This window comes from Lepidochelys kempii, chromosome 4 (genome assembly GCF_965140265.1).
Source record: "Lepidochelys kempii isolate rLepKem1 chromosome 4, rLepKem1.hap2, whole genome shotgun sequence".
NCBI classification, from domain to species: Eukaryota; Metazoa; Chordata; order Testudines; family Cheloniidae; genus Lepidochelys; species Lepidochelys kempii.
In genome coordinates, this window is record NC_133259.1 from 38,193,143 (window position 1) to 38,209,553 (window position 16,411).

The following is a 16,411-nucleotide window of genomic DNA, read 5'->3' on the forward strand; positions in this document are numbered from 1 at the left end:
CCCTTGATCATGAGGTTCTTCTTAGTTATGAACAAATTAAGCCCTTGAGTTGGTAAAGCATGGTTTTTCTGGGACCTAAATCTGGTTGTCAAAGCCATGTGCTATTCTCCTTTTGAACTCCTATCTACAATATCCCTAGAAATTCTCTTCTACAAGGTTACTTTCAGCTGTCTTCTATCAGTTCCCCTTCCTCACCCTATACCATGATAAAGCTGTCCTCAGAAGGGTTTCCAGTATCCTAACTGAGGTAATGTTTGATTTTCCAACAATTTTTTCTTCCTATTCTGATACTCCCCCTCTTAAAAAAAATTTTTACCCTAATCCAACATGCTCTAGGCCATTAAATTTTATCTACTCTGCATCTCTGAAGGCCTCATCTTCATGTCATGGAATGGGGACACTTGTTAGATGGATTATTGAATGTATTTCATTGGCCTATCAATTTCTATTGGATAGGATTTTTTATTATTATTATTTTTTTAAGATTAAGTCCCACTCTACCAGGGCTGGGCAGAACAAGAAGGTACCTCTGCAGTCAAAACCATGACAGCAGCAACTTGGAAGGCTCTAGAGACCTTCTCCAAACATGACAGACAAGCATAGCATCTTCAGCCTTTGAATGTCAGATCCTTATGACAGCAATTCTCTGAATAGTATACTTCCCATCCCCTACTTATCTCTGGGATCCTACATGGTCTGATGGACTTAGAACTCTTCTGTCTAAACTGGAAGCTCCATTGAACAGAAAGGGAAATTTTCCTTAACTGTAAAATGGTTTTCTGTTCAGCAGAGACAATAATCTGGAACTCTCTGATGACCTGCTAATTCAGATGGGAACTCCCCCCTGCCACCTTTACAATCTTATCTTGTAAACAGTGTCACTGTTCAGGTTGTCAGAGTAATTTATTTAATAGAAATTGTGTCTCAGATTGCACCGAATTCTTTATAAGTTCACAACCTTTTAAAATTTCTTTTCTTGCCAAGTGGTTAAATGAAGCATATGAACTTTACTTGCCAAGAAAGCAATTGACTGTGCTACCAACTGAGGAGAGCATTTGTAGTAGCTAGAAGGTGGGTGGAGGGGAATCCTTAATTCTGATTGGAGGACACACATGGGCCAATCTGGCCACAGAGAACACCTATCTATCTGCATTGTGATCGCTACTGAACAGAAAGCCATTTACAGGTACTGCCCTTTCATGATATGAAGATCCGGAAGAACTCCAACTCACTGTTAATGGTATGATCATTTAATCCATAGGCAAAATAACTATATTCTCCTGTGTTTCTGTAGGGTAAGAAAGAATAATTTTTCCTTTTCTATTTAAAGTGTACATTTTGAGTGCCAAGCTGAGTCTTATCCAGGTAAAAGTTAGTTTGTTTGGTGACTCATACATCAATGTGCACCCTTATAGGTTAAAAGTTAATTGAACTCAAGTGTACAAAGTACAGTCCTTTTCTCAAGATGGAAAATTGCCATTTGTTATGGGAGGGCGTTAATAAGTGTGTGGCATTTCTTTCTGATGTTGGGGATAGCTGGTGATTAGCTCAAATGGGCAAGGAGGAGGATTGTCTTCTTGTAAAACAGAACACTATGAAACCTTTGCTATGTCACTGATGGCCTAGGTTTTAATAGGTAGTGACTGAACAAACATATTGTAATCAATAAAAACTGCAGATGCTCAGGAACTTTGAAAATTGAGCCATTCCTGTCTCAGTTTCCACATCTCTGAAATGGATCTAATAATATGATATATAGGTCATTAAATTTTGCTGAGTGCATATAGATCCTCTGATGGAAGGGCCTAGAAAAAAAGTGAAGTATGGCATTAACAATATTGAATACTAAACAAAATCATTAATGGATAAATCTTCACTGTGCATGATTCAGGCTCTTGTTGACTTCAGGAGGCTTAGTTTAGGTTAAGCCCCTGGTCTTTGAAAGTTATATAGGAAAGGTAATTCAGGCCACTGTTTTCAGGATAGACATTTAGCAAAGCCCTTGGCCACTTATAGCCAGATCCTCAAAGGTATTCAGGATCCTAATTCCCATTGAAATCAATGGGAGTTCTGCTCCTAAATACCTTTGAGGATCTGGACCTTAATGCCTGATTTCAAACAAAGTATGGGAATTAAAGGCTGTTCCCAGACTTCAGGGTATGAATCAGAGGATGTAGCCAGTTAAGTAGTCTCTGTCCATATTGTTCTTCCTAATTTAGGAACCATGTGATTTGTCTGATGCAGAGTGCACATTTGGCATGCGTGCAAAAATGGGGTACTTGTACTGTATATTGCTGAATGAAGACTGCTGAGGACAAAACCCTTCTCGTGAACAGATTTTTTGTTTGAAAGTGCTGCATTACTAAGAAGATTAGGATTTGTGGAATATGAATGGATTTCTCCTAAAAATGGGTCAGAGTGTTCTGAAATTTTTAGGGCACTGTCATTTAAAAGGAGCAAGGTTAAGTAATGTCCTACAATGGTATTAGGCAAATTATTGCATTGGCATTTTTAGTTTTTTTCATTCATTTTTGTCCCCTTGCCACCCAGGATAAATTTAATAATTTCAGTGGAAAAGAGCTCCTTAATATAGAATGGATAAAATACACTCTTGACTAGATCTATTGGACAGAGCCAATTACCAAGTAAGTAAGTTTATGCCTGCATCCTGTAGATATAGTCAGACTGGTAAGAGCAGTTTCCCACCCATCTCCTTTTCCACCTATTGGGGAGGACAGGGCATATTAGCAGGGTAGAGGAGGTGGAGGGAAGCTTGCAGTGTTGCTATCCATACTGTACCTGTTCATTAATAGAAGACTTCTTCAGGTCTGTCAATCTGGTGTCTTTCCCAAACACTTGAATTCTCTCTCTCTCTCTCTCTCTCTCACACACACACACAGCTACATGTAGGGTGACGTGTTTTTAGAGAGCTGTTCCTTATGCTGCCGGCAAGTTCTTGTACTCTCTCATATACTAACATGCTAAACTGTATGCCAATAGCCCAACAATAATTCGCTTCAGTTTGGAAATGAAGGAAAAGGGCTTCTGTCATTGATATTCAATTATTGTGGTTATATTTGAGGTTTTGTTGTTCTTAGGAAAGAGGCAGTGGCTGCTCATTATCACTTCCTGAGAGGCCTTCTTCACTCACCTCTCGAGCCATGTCCCTCGCTTCACCTGTGATGTTCCAACCTGGCCCTGGTTACTTCAGCAAACCAGCAGCAGCAGCTGACAAGCCTGGCAAGAGATTGACTCCCTGGGAAGCAGCAGCCAAGTCCCCTCTTGGCCTAGTGGATGATGCTTTTGGCCCCCAAAACATTCAAGAATCCATTGTTACTAATGTAGTATCAGCTGCTCGCAGGAAAACACTCCCTGAGCCACCGGATGATTGGAAACAAAGGGTTTCCTGTGTGCCTCCAGGCCCAGGTGTTCATGCTAGCTTTGCATCATTTGGAACGAGGCAGTCTGGTATCACATCCCCACCAAAGAGCAGCATGTCTGCCCCCAACTCCACTTTTCAGCGTGGCTCTCGGCTTCAGTATGCATATTATGGTCAGCGATCCCGAACAGATCCTGACATGATGTCCATGGATTCCAGGTCCGACTACTGCCTGTCAATGGCCAACTCAAACTACAATCCACATCCAAGGGGATGGAAGCAACAAACATGAAAGACAGAAGAACCTGGCATATTTCCTTCCTGCCAGCTTCACCAGCCTTAGATCACAGTTGGAGGAGTAAAGTGACCTGTCTGAATAGCTTCTTGCTGGCTGACAGTTTCTGAACTGAAAGAATGAGGAAGTTTTGTAGAAGGGTGCAGTTTTCATGATATTTCAGGGGTTTCAGTTCTAGACTAGATTCCATTTTATTCCCAGGCGACAGGTTTTTTGTTTGTTTTTAAAAAGGTCAAATTTGTGTAGGTGGGATAATCAATGTGCTTCTGACAAAGCACATGTAGAAGCTTTAATTGGACAGAATACAAAAACATTTACAGATGAGTTAATGAAATTTCCAAAGAATGAAAAAGCTTTTTAAAATGAAATTTTCTGGTGGGATCTGTAGTATTTCTGGGTATATTTGATATCTGAATTTTAGGACACAGACATAGCCAGACTTCAGAAGGTTATTTTTCCAATGGAATTCCAAACTTTGGAAAGGTTTACTCAGCATATTGATCATATAATTTCTCTGTAGAATTTTTTTGTAAAAAGGGATTCTTGCAAAGTAAATCTTAGTTTTACTATGATAAACATACAATACTTCTATAGTCATTTTACCTGAAGCTCTGGTACACATTAACATATGTTAATATGTAATCATGCAGTTCAGAGGGATTTCAAGGAAGTTAGGGGGGTAACTCTCCATTTTAAGCTTTGGCTGTTGTAATTACCCACCCTAGTTTGAAAACAGCAGGAAAGAGAGTGATGTTATGATGAACTACTGATATGATAGTTGAATAACAAAATGAATCGGAGAAGTATTTAATATAGTCAGGTTAAATTTAAATTGGGTTGCAAGTGACCACTGTAATAAACAATCAAACAAATACATGTCAGTCATGTGGGGGTGTTGGATAACAACTACGTTTATTTCTTTGTGAAATGTTTAACTTTCTGAACATTTAGTGCAGCAGATTCTGCTACTAGTAGTTGAATACTTGAAAGGCTTTAGATTTGTAGTCTCATTTTGGAAGACCAAAATAGGTTATATAGCAAGGACAATTCATGTTATGTGCAGGAGGTATGCGGAATATGGTTTATGATAAGTGTTACATGGTCTGAGTCTAGTTAAGGCAACACATATTTGGAGCGTTCTTAGAGTGTTAAAAAGGTCTTGATGGAGTTGGAGAGATGGTAAAAAATTTTGTTACTGCTCGTACATATCTTACATTTACAGTTCATTTAGTTAATAGCAACATATGTGGCTAAGCTATATACTACAAGCTTACTGGGTAGTTTAGATAGTGTTCGGTGTTAAATGAATACCCAGTTTTACAGAGCACACTGCACCATCCTCAGTTGTTGGACATTCTTCAAATATCTATCAAGCACGGCCACTTGAAAATATTGCTGAAATATAGTTGAATAGCTGTACTTAAACCATATTATAGGTGTAAGCAGAGCAATTTGAAAAGAAAATTAAAATTCACATGCATAATAAGAAAGCGTACACAGAAACCAGGTTATAAACCAATGTAATATTTTTTCTGCAAGAGGCTGACTTCTTATCTGGTTTCTGTTTTGAGTTGTATCCTTTATGTTGTTATACTGGGAACAGAATTAAGCAATGTTCAGAAAAATAATAATTTGGCCAAATGCAACTTTAGGGGAAAAAAGCATTTCACTTTTCAGAATCTGGAAAATAGCTTTTTATTTCCTTTGAAAATAATATCATGCATCCTAATGAAGTATGGAAATGCATGGTTAGAAATAAAACACCTACACCACATTTCCAAAAATGCCCATATTTTAAAATATTACAAATGTTATGAAACAAAAATTATACTAAATGAGGGCCCAGTGCTGCAAACATTTACTGTAAACTCACTTGCTGTAAACTTACTCATGTGCCTAAGTGTTTGCAGGATCGAACCCTAAAAATGGAACAATCCCTATTATATATATATATATATATAAGGCCCAGAATACTTCCAGATGGATGGTTAGAAGAATACCTATAATTTTTATACACAACTTTTCATCACTATCCTATTCAGGGCAGGGGCTTTTACACTTAAACTGATTCATCTCCCACTAAAGTCAGTAGAAAGACTCCCATTGACTCCAGCAGGAGCTGGATCAGGTATTTAGTAGCACCAATTCTGTGGCCATTACTCAGGAAAATGTCCATGGAATCAATGTCAAATGTAATGAGCCTGAGTAAAGGCTGCAGGATGAGCTGCAGTACTGCCCCTCCACACATCACCCTGTATAGACAGGAAGCTGTGTGTTACGTAGCTGTCTCTTTGGCTGCTTTAAACTAGGGTAAGTCAATTCCACCTAAATGAAACCTAGAAGGTAGCCATAAGCATTAGGATTTTGAAGGGGGGTGGGGGGGTAGAAACCGGTTTGTAAATACACCAAGTCTAAAGAGAACGTAAATCTATCACTGTGTTATACTGACAAATAGGAATGCTCTTTTCCAGAGGATAACTGAGGTTCACACACTGCTCTTATTCATTTCAATGGAATTTTTGTCATTAACTTCAATCGCCACAATATCAGGCCTCAGATACTAATATTACAGTGCATACAGACCTTTCTGAAGCATCACTCTGCACCTTTCATTCTTCTTTCTCTCCCTCATCCCATCTCTGGCAAAAATATTTTTCACCCAAAATCGTGTGATTGTGTTGTGTGTCAGCTCTGAATATTCATTTAAAGTGTTTCTTACATTTTATTGTTTGTGAATGCACAGATCTACTCAGTTAACGTGAGGAAAATACTCCCCCCCCCCCGATATCTTAGATGACTACTATTTACATTAGAACTGACTTTTAAACTTCAGAGTTGTCTTTGTTAATATGCAAAGAATTTGAATATGCAAATGTAACCAAGAGTTTAGTTTCTGTAGTTATACTAGAATATAGATATTCACATTTCTTGTTCATAATTAGTTTTCATTTTAGTTAGCTGTATTACAATTAAATATCTAGTCACATGACATTTTTGCATTGTAGGAAAAGTCTATGCTAGCCTTATAAATGGATTTTCACTTCTACATACTGTTTGTTCACTACAAAGGACACTTTATTTGAAGAGAGCATGCCAGAGATGTAAATTGTATCATTTAATAAAGTGATTTCACCAATCAGATGAAAGGCAATGTTGCTTTCTCCCTATTCATGTTAGTTTTGAAATAATCTAATAATTTAAAAATGAATAAGAGCAAAACAAAGTTTAATGCTTATTCTGCACCATTTTTAGATTCACTGAATTTACCAGTCTGCAACCCCACAGCTGGTCTGAGCTTCTAGAAGCTTAAGTCATTATCAGATCAAATGACAGTATGTCAAAGTAAGTAGAATTTCATCTTCACACTGAGTAAGCGGAGGAAATTGTCATTTTACATGTGTTTTTCTCAGGGCAGTTTGCAACATTTTAATTCTTACCTCTCAGCATGGTTCCCCTTTGAAGCTTGACACTGATCTGCCTCCCTCCAGAATTATTTGTCTATCACCGTTGCATGTAAACACCTTGTTAGTTACTATGGGGTTCTTCAGAAGAACTGGATTATTGGGGTTTTATTTTTTTAAACAAAAAGTTGCTGTTTTCGCAACCTGTCCCTCTGTAGCTATTTCTTTTGAACTCACTGCTAACTCTGTCACACATCCCAGGTCAGTAGCTGCTCATCAATCTGAAGAAAGTGTTTACAGTCTGGCCCATAAAAAGCCAAATCCTGCTTCCTCCATTTATGTGACTAGTCCCAATGAAGTCAATAGCACCTTTTACATTAGTAAGGCAGGTAGGATTTGGCTGAAATATAAAGATAAGAAAAGTGAGCATGTAGCTAAAATTTGGAAACCAGTAAAACTTGACAATGGCACTTTGTAAGTCTTTGGTATAATTAAGCATTTATATATGAAGGGGAAGCTATATTTATGCTATTCAGAGATATATTTGGGTTTTTTTAAATTCTAGGGTGCTTAAGTATGGTATAAAGAAACTAGTTGAGTGCAATGAATGTTCAGTGTAACAAACAATACTAGTAAAGAGAAAAGTTGCATGAGTTTAGCTATTATCAAAGCTGTTGTTTTATTCAAGATGAAAGTTATCAGCTGTTTGTTATTTCATGATAAACTCATTTAGAACACCTTAACCCCATGTAGAGATGCACTTAAACTGCAAAGTCCAGATCTAGATTTGGTCTCAAACTTCACCTAAATTCAGAGATGTTTGGGTCAAAACTTGGTTGATCCCAATATACAGTTTGAAGCCACTGAATTCAGATCAGGATCCAGATCCTCATTTCCCCAAAGATTGGGCATGTTCAGAATCAGGCTGTGGATGTAATTTCCAATGTGAAAGCTGTATAATTTCTGAGAGAAGGAATGAGGAAGAGGTCAGACTTTCTCCCCCCTGCTTTTTTTTTTTTAATGCTTAATGGCCAAAACATCAATGCGACCAGGTACGTTGAAATAAAACAAAACCAAACAAGTATTATTACAAAGACTGAAAAATCCACATGCAAGGGTTTATGACAGGTTTCAGAGTAGCAGCTGTGTTAGTATGTATCCATAAAAAGAAAAGGAGTACTTGTGGCATCTTAGAGACTAACAAATTTATTAGAGCATAAGCTCACGAAAGCTTATGCGCTAATAAATTTGTTAGTCTCTAAGGTACTCCTTTTCTTTTTAAGAGTTTATGAGTAACTCAAAGTAACAGCTCTGTTGCAGCTGACTCAGCCACTTCTTTCAACCTATTTGTTTTGAAGGATGTGTGCACATACACATATTTAGCTTTTGCAGGGGGGAAAAAGGGAGACCATTATGTTAATTCAAGTCTGGTATTTGACTTTTAAACTACATGTCTTCAAAATGGACGTGGTTAAGAAATTCGAACAACAGGAATTAACAAGCATTTAGGGAGATCCCAAAGATCCTGTGCTGGGCATAGTACAAACACAGCTACAAATAGGTCTCTGGAGCAGAGTCTTGTAGTCCAGGGGCACAACTACATTGTAAACAAACTCTATAGTAGTAAGTCTTACAGACTGGGTCAACTGACTTGGGCTCACACTACACAACTACAGGCTTAAAAATAACAGTGTAGATACACCATTGTGTCTGGAGCCTGGCGTTTGAAACCTGGCCGCAGGGTTTTTTCATGCAGTGTAGATGTACCCTAGAGACACAAATCCAGACAGAGCTGGGAATAGGGAAGTTAGATGGAAATAAGTGAACAAGGTGATGATTGGCACATTCAGCAGAGAATGAAATTCTAACTGAAGTTTCTGTCTGAAATCCTCTTGTACCATAAGATTCGTCATTATGTGGCATTGCAAATGCCATGGACAACATGAGTTGTGAGGGTGGGGATTTCTGAAATTTGCTGCAGAATGATGTATTCTGGACTATTGTGGTGAACCAGGAGCCATCAAGAGGACTTCACAGATCAGAAAAATATAATTTACCTCACCCTAAACTGAGGCGCTTACCTCAATTTCTATTTCGGCACTCAAGCAGTCATATATGTCTGTACTAAGTACACACTGTGAGGGTGTAGAATGCTACCATTCTGATCTGGTGGCCTTTTGCCCTTTGTGCAAATATAAATGCCTACACAGAAGCAGAGAAATGGGGAATCAGGCCCATACGGCTGCCTGGGCTATGCATCTCACATGACATTCATGGATTTGGCATCCTGATCTGCATTAGAATCTGAATCTCATGCATCTGGCTGAGCTGTGGGAAAGCTGAAAGCATTAGGTTACAGTTCTCCCTTGTGGCCAAGGTAGTGATGGTGGCACAGTTTATCTGACAGCCATGCCCTTCCCCTCTAGCTGCTTCTTCTGCAGGAGAACAGGGAGGCTGCAGTAACAGCACAAGGTGAGGGGCCTAGATGCTGCCTTAGGTTCCCCTCTCCCCGCAGCTAACGGCACGTGTCTCTCCCCAAGCCCAGCTACCCAAAGCACCCCTGGTGCCCCAACACTACCTCTCCCTCCTGAAAGAGCCCCAGCCCACTCAATCTCCCAAGGACTCTCTATCCTGGGCCTCACCTACAACCCCTTCACACACACCCCTCAGAGCTCCTTGTCCTTCAGCAGGCTGAGCACCCTGTTGCTTTAGCACCCACCTGCCTGCAGTAGCCTCTACCCCTCATGAGCAATGTCAGTCCCCCATCAGCTTCCTGGTCAAGCAACCCAGGAGCCCCCAGCAGCCAGCATCCCAGTTACCCCGCACTTCCCCATGCAGCTATGTCCAAAGACATCCTTGAGCACTCGTGCCACAGCTACCAAGCTTTGTGAAGCTCTGTGTCCTACCTTTAGCACTGCTCCACCTAGCTCAAATTTAAGGGGAATTACAAGTTATATGCAAACATGCAAATTAGCTCATTAAATAGTTAGCATACCATGATACATGGAGAAGCACAAAGCTTTGCTGCTATGGTCCAATGAACCACCTGGAAAAAAAAAAACAATCCCATCTTTAAGTCACCTTAATATACTAGCAAAAACAGGGAAACCTCTAAATTCTGAGAAACTCCTCTGCTTCCATGTACTCTCTCCTTTCCTCCTTTCCCCCGCCGTGATGTTCCATTGCCTTTTCTTATTCCCCTTCAGACTGTTTTAAACTCCACAGCATTGCCAATGGCACCAAAGTAAAAGATCGGTGAAGTGAACCAACCCATATACTGACCTATGGGTATCTGAGAATTAAACCTGGCCCAAAAATGCGAATAGAAGGATAATCGTGAAAAGAGAATCCTTTAGACAAATGGGGTAAAATTCTGGCCCAAGTGAAGCCAAAGGATTTCACCCAAAGAGGGAATATGCAGTACTACAAAATACAGTAGGTGGTAAACCCAGGGCATTGGATTAGCCACAGTCAGCAACCCTATAATATTGTCAGGCCCATTGCAACAACAATAAAAATGTAAGTGAAAAAAATAATAGGTTTCCTAAAAGAATGTTACCCTCTTTCTGATACCTAGCAAGAGTCTCTGTGTGAGTACATATAGTCAGCAATATAGGTCCTAAGTGATAATTAGGTTTTGTTCTGGCCCTGGCCCTCTTCACAGGGGTCAATTTCACCCTGGGAGGGAAGGGGGGAAATTAACAGGTCAGACAAATTTCAACAAGGGTTGTGTTGGGGTGAGCACACTGTTAGACTTTTATTTTGGTGAGGCCAAGATGGTTCTGAACTCTAAATTGTTAAGTTTCTCAAGCTCAAAAGCAAGAAGCTGACTTCTCAGAGGAAAGGATCACTAAAAACTCATCTCTTCCTGAGTTTTAAGATGAGCTTCTGCTGGATTCTCTTTTTAGTCAAAAAAACTGTTTTTCATCCTGGCAGGTTTACATACAGACTGTTTAGTTTTGGATATTCGTTATTTCTAGTGACTCCTCTGTGTTTAACTTAAACTGAATGGCAGCTTAAATACCAGTTTGGGATAACAGTTGGTAGAAATTTGGGTAAATAACTTCTAGACAGCAGCAACAGTGGCTTTGTTTTTCCTTCACACCTTCATCATCTTTTCTACTCACCACACCTCTGCTATCAACTGTATTACAGATATCATGGAGAATGAAAATGTCAGTGCTAAATTCAACACTGGAGCAAATGGGGGCTTCTCCACCAAAGGCAATGGAGCTGTGACAGCTTGTGCCAGAGGTGAACTTCACTGTTGATGTCTTACTCTGATTGGTTATATCTTGGTTTTCCTTTTTGCTATTCTTCATTCTTTTTTTCAGACATTGTGTATTATAATTTATTGATCAAGCCTTTTAAACAAAATATTCAATGCATTGTGATGGCTAGACAGACTCATCTAAGGCATTCAGGGGCCATATAAGAACAAACAGTAGGTAGGTAGCGTGGCAGAGCTCCTTCTCCACCTCAGTGGGTTCCACACTTCCTCTTAGCAGTGGGATGGGGGAATTCATCTCTACCTGGGAATTTCCCCACATCCGTGGGTTTACTGTCCCCATCCCTGCTCAGACAAAGTTCCTTCTAGCCTCCCCGACAGTGGAGGGGGAGGAGAGCCTCGTAGTCTCTGGTAGCTCCTCTGGGTGTAGTGGAGGCCAGACACCCAGATCAGTCTCTTCCCCTCTGGCAGAGTCTTTTCCCCCAAAACCTCTGGGGCCCAAAAGGGCTGTATGCCTGTTGAGCGGGATTTCTCCTGCTCTTCACCTCTGTATCTGTGAGGTCTCCCTCCTGGCGTTTGTCAGTAGCTGCACGGTCTGACTCACTAGTAGCACACCTACTCCCCACAGCTCCTATTGCACATGCCTATCTGACTGGAGGGGAGGCTTTTAACAGGTTCTGGCAGGCCCTTGATTGGCCCCAGGGGTCTTAATTAACCTGGAGTAACCCCTGTTCAATTACCAGGGGAAAACGGACCTGCTTATCCTGGGGCTGTAACTATTATTAAAGAATCTATATCACTCTCCTAAACCTCCAGCGTTCGGCCGGCCGCATTCTCGGACCACCATTTGATGGCCATAACGGCCCCTCTTACTCCAGAGAGGCCAGGGCCAGCCTACTGGCATTTTAACAATAGCCTGCTGGGCTTCATGGTGTCCTTCCGGGAGCGTTGGCTGGCCTGGCGAGGGCAGAGGCATGCCTTTCCCTCAGAGCAGGGACCTGGGGAAGGTTTGCACCCGGCTCTTCTGACATAGCTACACCCGAAGGGCAGCCAGCAGAAGGATGTTATGATAGAGCAGTTGGAGTGGGAGATCTTAGAGCTGGAGAGGCGTCTGGCTGCCAGCCCTGGGGATCCATCCCTCTGCGGAGCATGCCGGGAGAAGTGTGAGGAGCTCTGGGCCCTCGACGACCTTCGGGCCTAGCGTGTCTTTGTTCGATCCCGCATCTGTCTCCTGCGGGAGATGGATCGTGACTCCCGCTTCTTCTATGCTCTAGAGAAAAGGAGGGGGGCTAAAAAGCACATCACCTGCCTTTTTTCAGAGGACGGTGCCCTCCTCATGGATCCGGTGGAGATGCATGAGAGGGCCAGGGCCTTCTATGCTGGTCTTTTCTCCCTGGATCTGACCGACGTTGCTGCCTGCGGAGTACTTTGGGATGAACTCCCAACAGTCAGCGTAGGCGACCGGGACCGGCTGCAGTTGCCTCTCACTCTGGCCAAGTTATCAGAAGCCCTCCATCTCATGCCGATCAATAAGTCCCCAGGCATGGACGGGCTGACCACGGAGTTCTACCACCTGTTCTGGGACATCCTCAGCCCAGACCTTGCCATCATCTGGGCTGAATCCTAGGGAGTGGTGTCCTCCCTTTGTCGTGCTGGCGGGCAGTGTTCACCTTGTTACCAAAGAAAGAGGACAGCTGCAATCTTCGGAATTGGCGTCCTGTCTCACTCCTCAGCATGGACTATAAGGTCTTTGCGAAGGCCATCTCGCTGCAGCTGGAGTCTGTGCTGGCTGACATGGTCCATCCAGAAAAGACCAGACGTACACCGTCATGGGCCATACCATCTTTAATAACCTTTAATTGGTCCGGGATCTCCTTCAGCTAGGATGTAGGGATGGTCTGTCGTTCGCCCTCCTGTCTCTAGATCAGGAGAAGGCGTTCAACTGGATAGACCACGCATACCTCCTGAGTACTCTGTGGGTGTTCACTTTTGGGCCCCAGTTTGTGGGCTTTCTCCAGGTGCTGTACGCCTCCACAGAGTGCTTGCTCAGGCTCAACTGGACCCTGACTGCACCTGTCAGCTTCAGGCAAGGGGTAAGTCAGGGCTACCCACTGTCAGGCCAGCTGTATACTCTGGCCATTGAACCCTTCCTCAGTCTCCTCCGTACGAGGTTGACTGGGATGGTGCTCCGTGAACCGGAGATGTGGCTGGTTCTGTCGGCATATGCCCATGACATGTTCCTCATGGTCCAGGACCTGGGTGACCTGGTGCGGACGGAGACCTGTCAAGCCATCTACTTGGTGGCTGAGTGGCTGCAGAGGTGGTCAGGACTGCTCTGGTGCTTCTCCCTATGGGGGAAGGCACTGGTGCTTCACCAAACTGGTCCTGTCCATGCTCTGGCACCCAGCTCAACACATTGTGCCCAGCCCCAGGTTTCCTGCTGATCTCCAGAAGTTGGTTCTGGGGAAGGGAGGGGGAGGGTTGGCAAGAACTGTACTGGGTCTCTCTGGGGGCTCTACAGACTGTATTTTCAAAATATTTTGAAAATACACTGTATTTTCAGTGTGCCAGGTTGCAGCCCCTCTTCCAGCTCCTCCAGAACTTCTTACTGGGGTTCTGGCTGCACTTTTCCCCACACCTGTTTACTTATGCACACTCCATCCGTGGCTCCATGAAGTCAAGTGGCCTCCTCGTCAGCCTCCTCCCAGCTATGGCCAAGGTGGCCATTTATAATATCCGGGACAGGAGGTTGGCTAAGGGGGTGCTCTGTGACTGTGGGGCCTGTTTTCATTCTTTTATCCATTCACATCTCCCGACTGAGTTCCTCTGGGTCGCGTCTGCTGGCTCCTTGGATACCTCTGAGGAGCAGTGGGCGCTGTCCGGGGTTCTCTGCTTGGTGTCCCCTTCAGGTTCCCTAGTTTTGGCCCTTTGACCCTCATGCCTGTTCCTAGTTTTTTCCTTTGTTGTCCCCCGAATTTAGTTGAGTTCTGGGCTCAGCAGTTTTTCCACAGGTTGGGGGAGAGGCTTTTAGCTGTGGCCGGGCTTACGCCCGCCCATTTCCCAGCACCCAATAAGATCATTCTCCTATAGCCATCTGGCCTGACCCCATCACAGTAGGTAGATTATAAGAAAGCATGCACTGTAAGGCAGTGGAGGTGAACCTGTGTATAAGGGCATTGGACCATAAGCATAAGTGAGCTGGTCAGAAAAATTCCAATAAAGTTTGTCTGAATTTGCCAGTTTATTGCGATTGAAACATTTTGCAGAGAGAGTTTGATTTCAGTGATGTTCTGACAGTCCATGTCAGCATGAAAATAAATTACAAAGTCTTGAAATTGAATCATCATTTCCTGCCCAGTTTAGACTGCTAAGTGTCCATTTCCAAAACTTGGTAAGGGTTAGAGGGACTGTATGAGTATGTGAGCACAGGCCTATAGCTCTTCTGGCTGGTCAGTTGGTCCCCACTGTGCAAGGCACACATGCGCACACACACACACACACGTACACTCTCTCTCTCCCTGACCTAAGGAGCTTAGGTGGACACAGACAGATACAGAACACAAGGAAGCTGAGATACTAGTCAGCATGATGGGCAGTAATATCAGCAGGCCAGCTGGCTAACAGACGCAGATTCATAGACTTTAAGGTCAGAAGGGACCACTGTGATCATCTAGTCTGACCTCTTGCACATTGCCAAGCACAGAACTTCACCCACTCCTGACCTCTGGCTGAGTTACTGAAATCCTCAAATCGTGGTTTAAAGACTTCAAGTTACAGAGAATCTACCATTTACACTAGTTTAAACCTGAAAGTGACCCATGCCTCATGTTGCAGAGGAAGGTGAAAAACTCCCAGGGTCTCTGCCAAACTGACTTGGGGTGAGGAAGGAATTTCCCCCCAGATTTGGTGATCAGTTACACCCAGAGCATGCAAGCAATACCTGGCAAACAATTCTCTGTAGTAACTCAGAGCCCTCCTCCTCTAGTGTCCCATCTCCAGCAGTTGGGGATTTTTGCTACTGGCAGTTGCCAATGGGCCACATGCCACTGTAGGCAGTACCATCATACATCCCCTCCGTAAACTTATCAAGCTCAGTCTTGAAGCCAGTTAGGTTTTTTTGCCCCTACTGCTCCCCTTGGAAGGCTGGATTTGTGACATCCTCTCCCTTTAAATGTTTGAGAACTCCCCCACATCCCTAATTCAAAGCTTCGTTTTTGTGTTAGTTTCAGTTTTGCTGCAAGAACAATAAAGGGTACCACAGCAGACAATTTTTTCTATCAGCTACCTGTGTCTGCGTCCATCTCCTTTTCTGCTGGTTCCAAATATAACATATCTTTTCCCTGACCTCTTGTAGGTCATTGGTCACTGGTGACACTAACCCAATCAGAAAAATTGGAAGATAAAAATCAGAGGAAAATAAGTTACTTTCTTCCCACATCTGTGCAACACACACAACTGTTAATTCAATAGAATAGCTTTTTCAGAGAACAGATCCATCTTCAATAAGAGCTTGATTTTGCAAGGAGTTGAGGGCACTGGAAGGGGTGTTCAGGACCAGAACTGTGCACATAATTTGCAAACAAATAAATTAGTCAATGAATTTAATCTCTCCTCAGATTCTCCATCAGCCTTTTGTCACTTTGCCATATGTATTCATTTAAAAAAACCTTTTTATAGAATTCTTTGGACTATTCAAACTTTGAATTGTTGCTTAGCAGTGATTGGCCAGAGAAATCACAGGGTGTTTTTGTTCACTGATTGGCTGAGTGCACAAATGCTTCCAGCACCGTTAATCAAGCTGGTGTATTTGCAATGTTCAGTTTTCATGAACAGTCATACTCATGCCAACAAACTTCACATTACTCTAATATCTGTGGAAAGAGAAGATGAAAAAGCACAAGCACAGACAAAGCAAATGTATTTTTAAAAAAGTCAAATTACTTTTTGTGAAAAAAGAGAAAAAGGTTTGCTCTATTCTTTGAAAGGTCCAAAGCACAAAACAGCAAGACAATCATATATTCTTAAATCTGATTCTATCCAGTAGAGAGCAGTAGTATGCAATGCACACAAGCCAATATGTTACATATTCTTCCCAGATAAAGCTAGAG

The 16,411-nt window shown here is 42.4% G+C and overlaps 1 protein-coding gene across 1 annotated transcript in view; it reads left to right on the forward strand.

The window, feature by feature from the left end:
• The window catches only part of SYNPO2 (synaptopodin 2), a 129,482-nt gene extending 122,680 nt beyond the window's left edge, over positions 1–6,802 (forward strand). Inside the window, exon 5 of the mRNA XM_073340999.1 lies at positions 3,099–6,802. Within this exon, the coding sequence (XP_073197100.1) occupies positions 3,099–3,671 (573 nt within the window). The 3' untranslated portion in view covers positions 3,672–6,802. The remainder of the gene's footprint in view (positions 1–3,098) is intronic.
• The last annotated feature ends 9,609 nt before the right edge of the window (positions 6,803–16,411 follow it).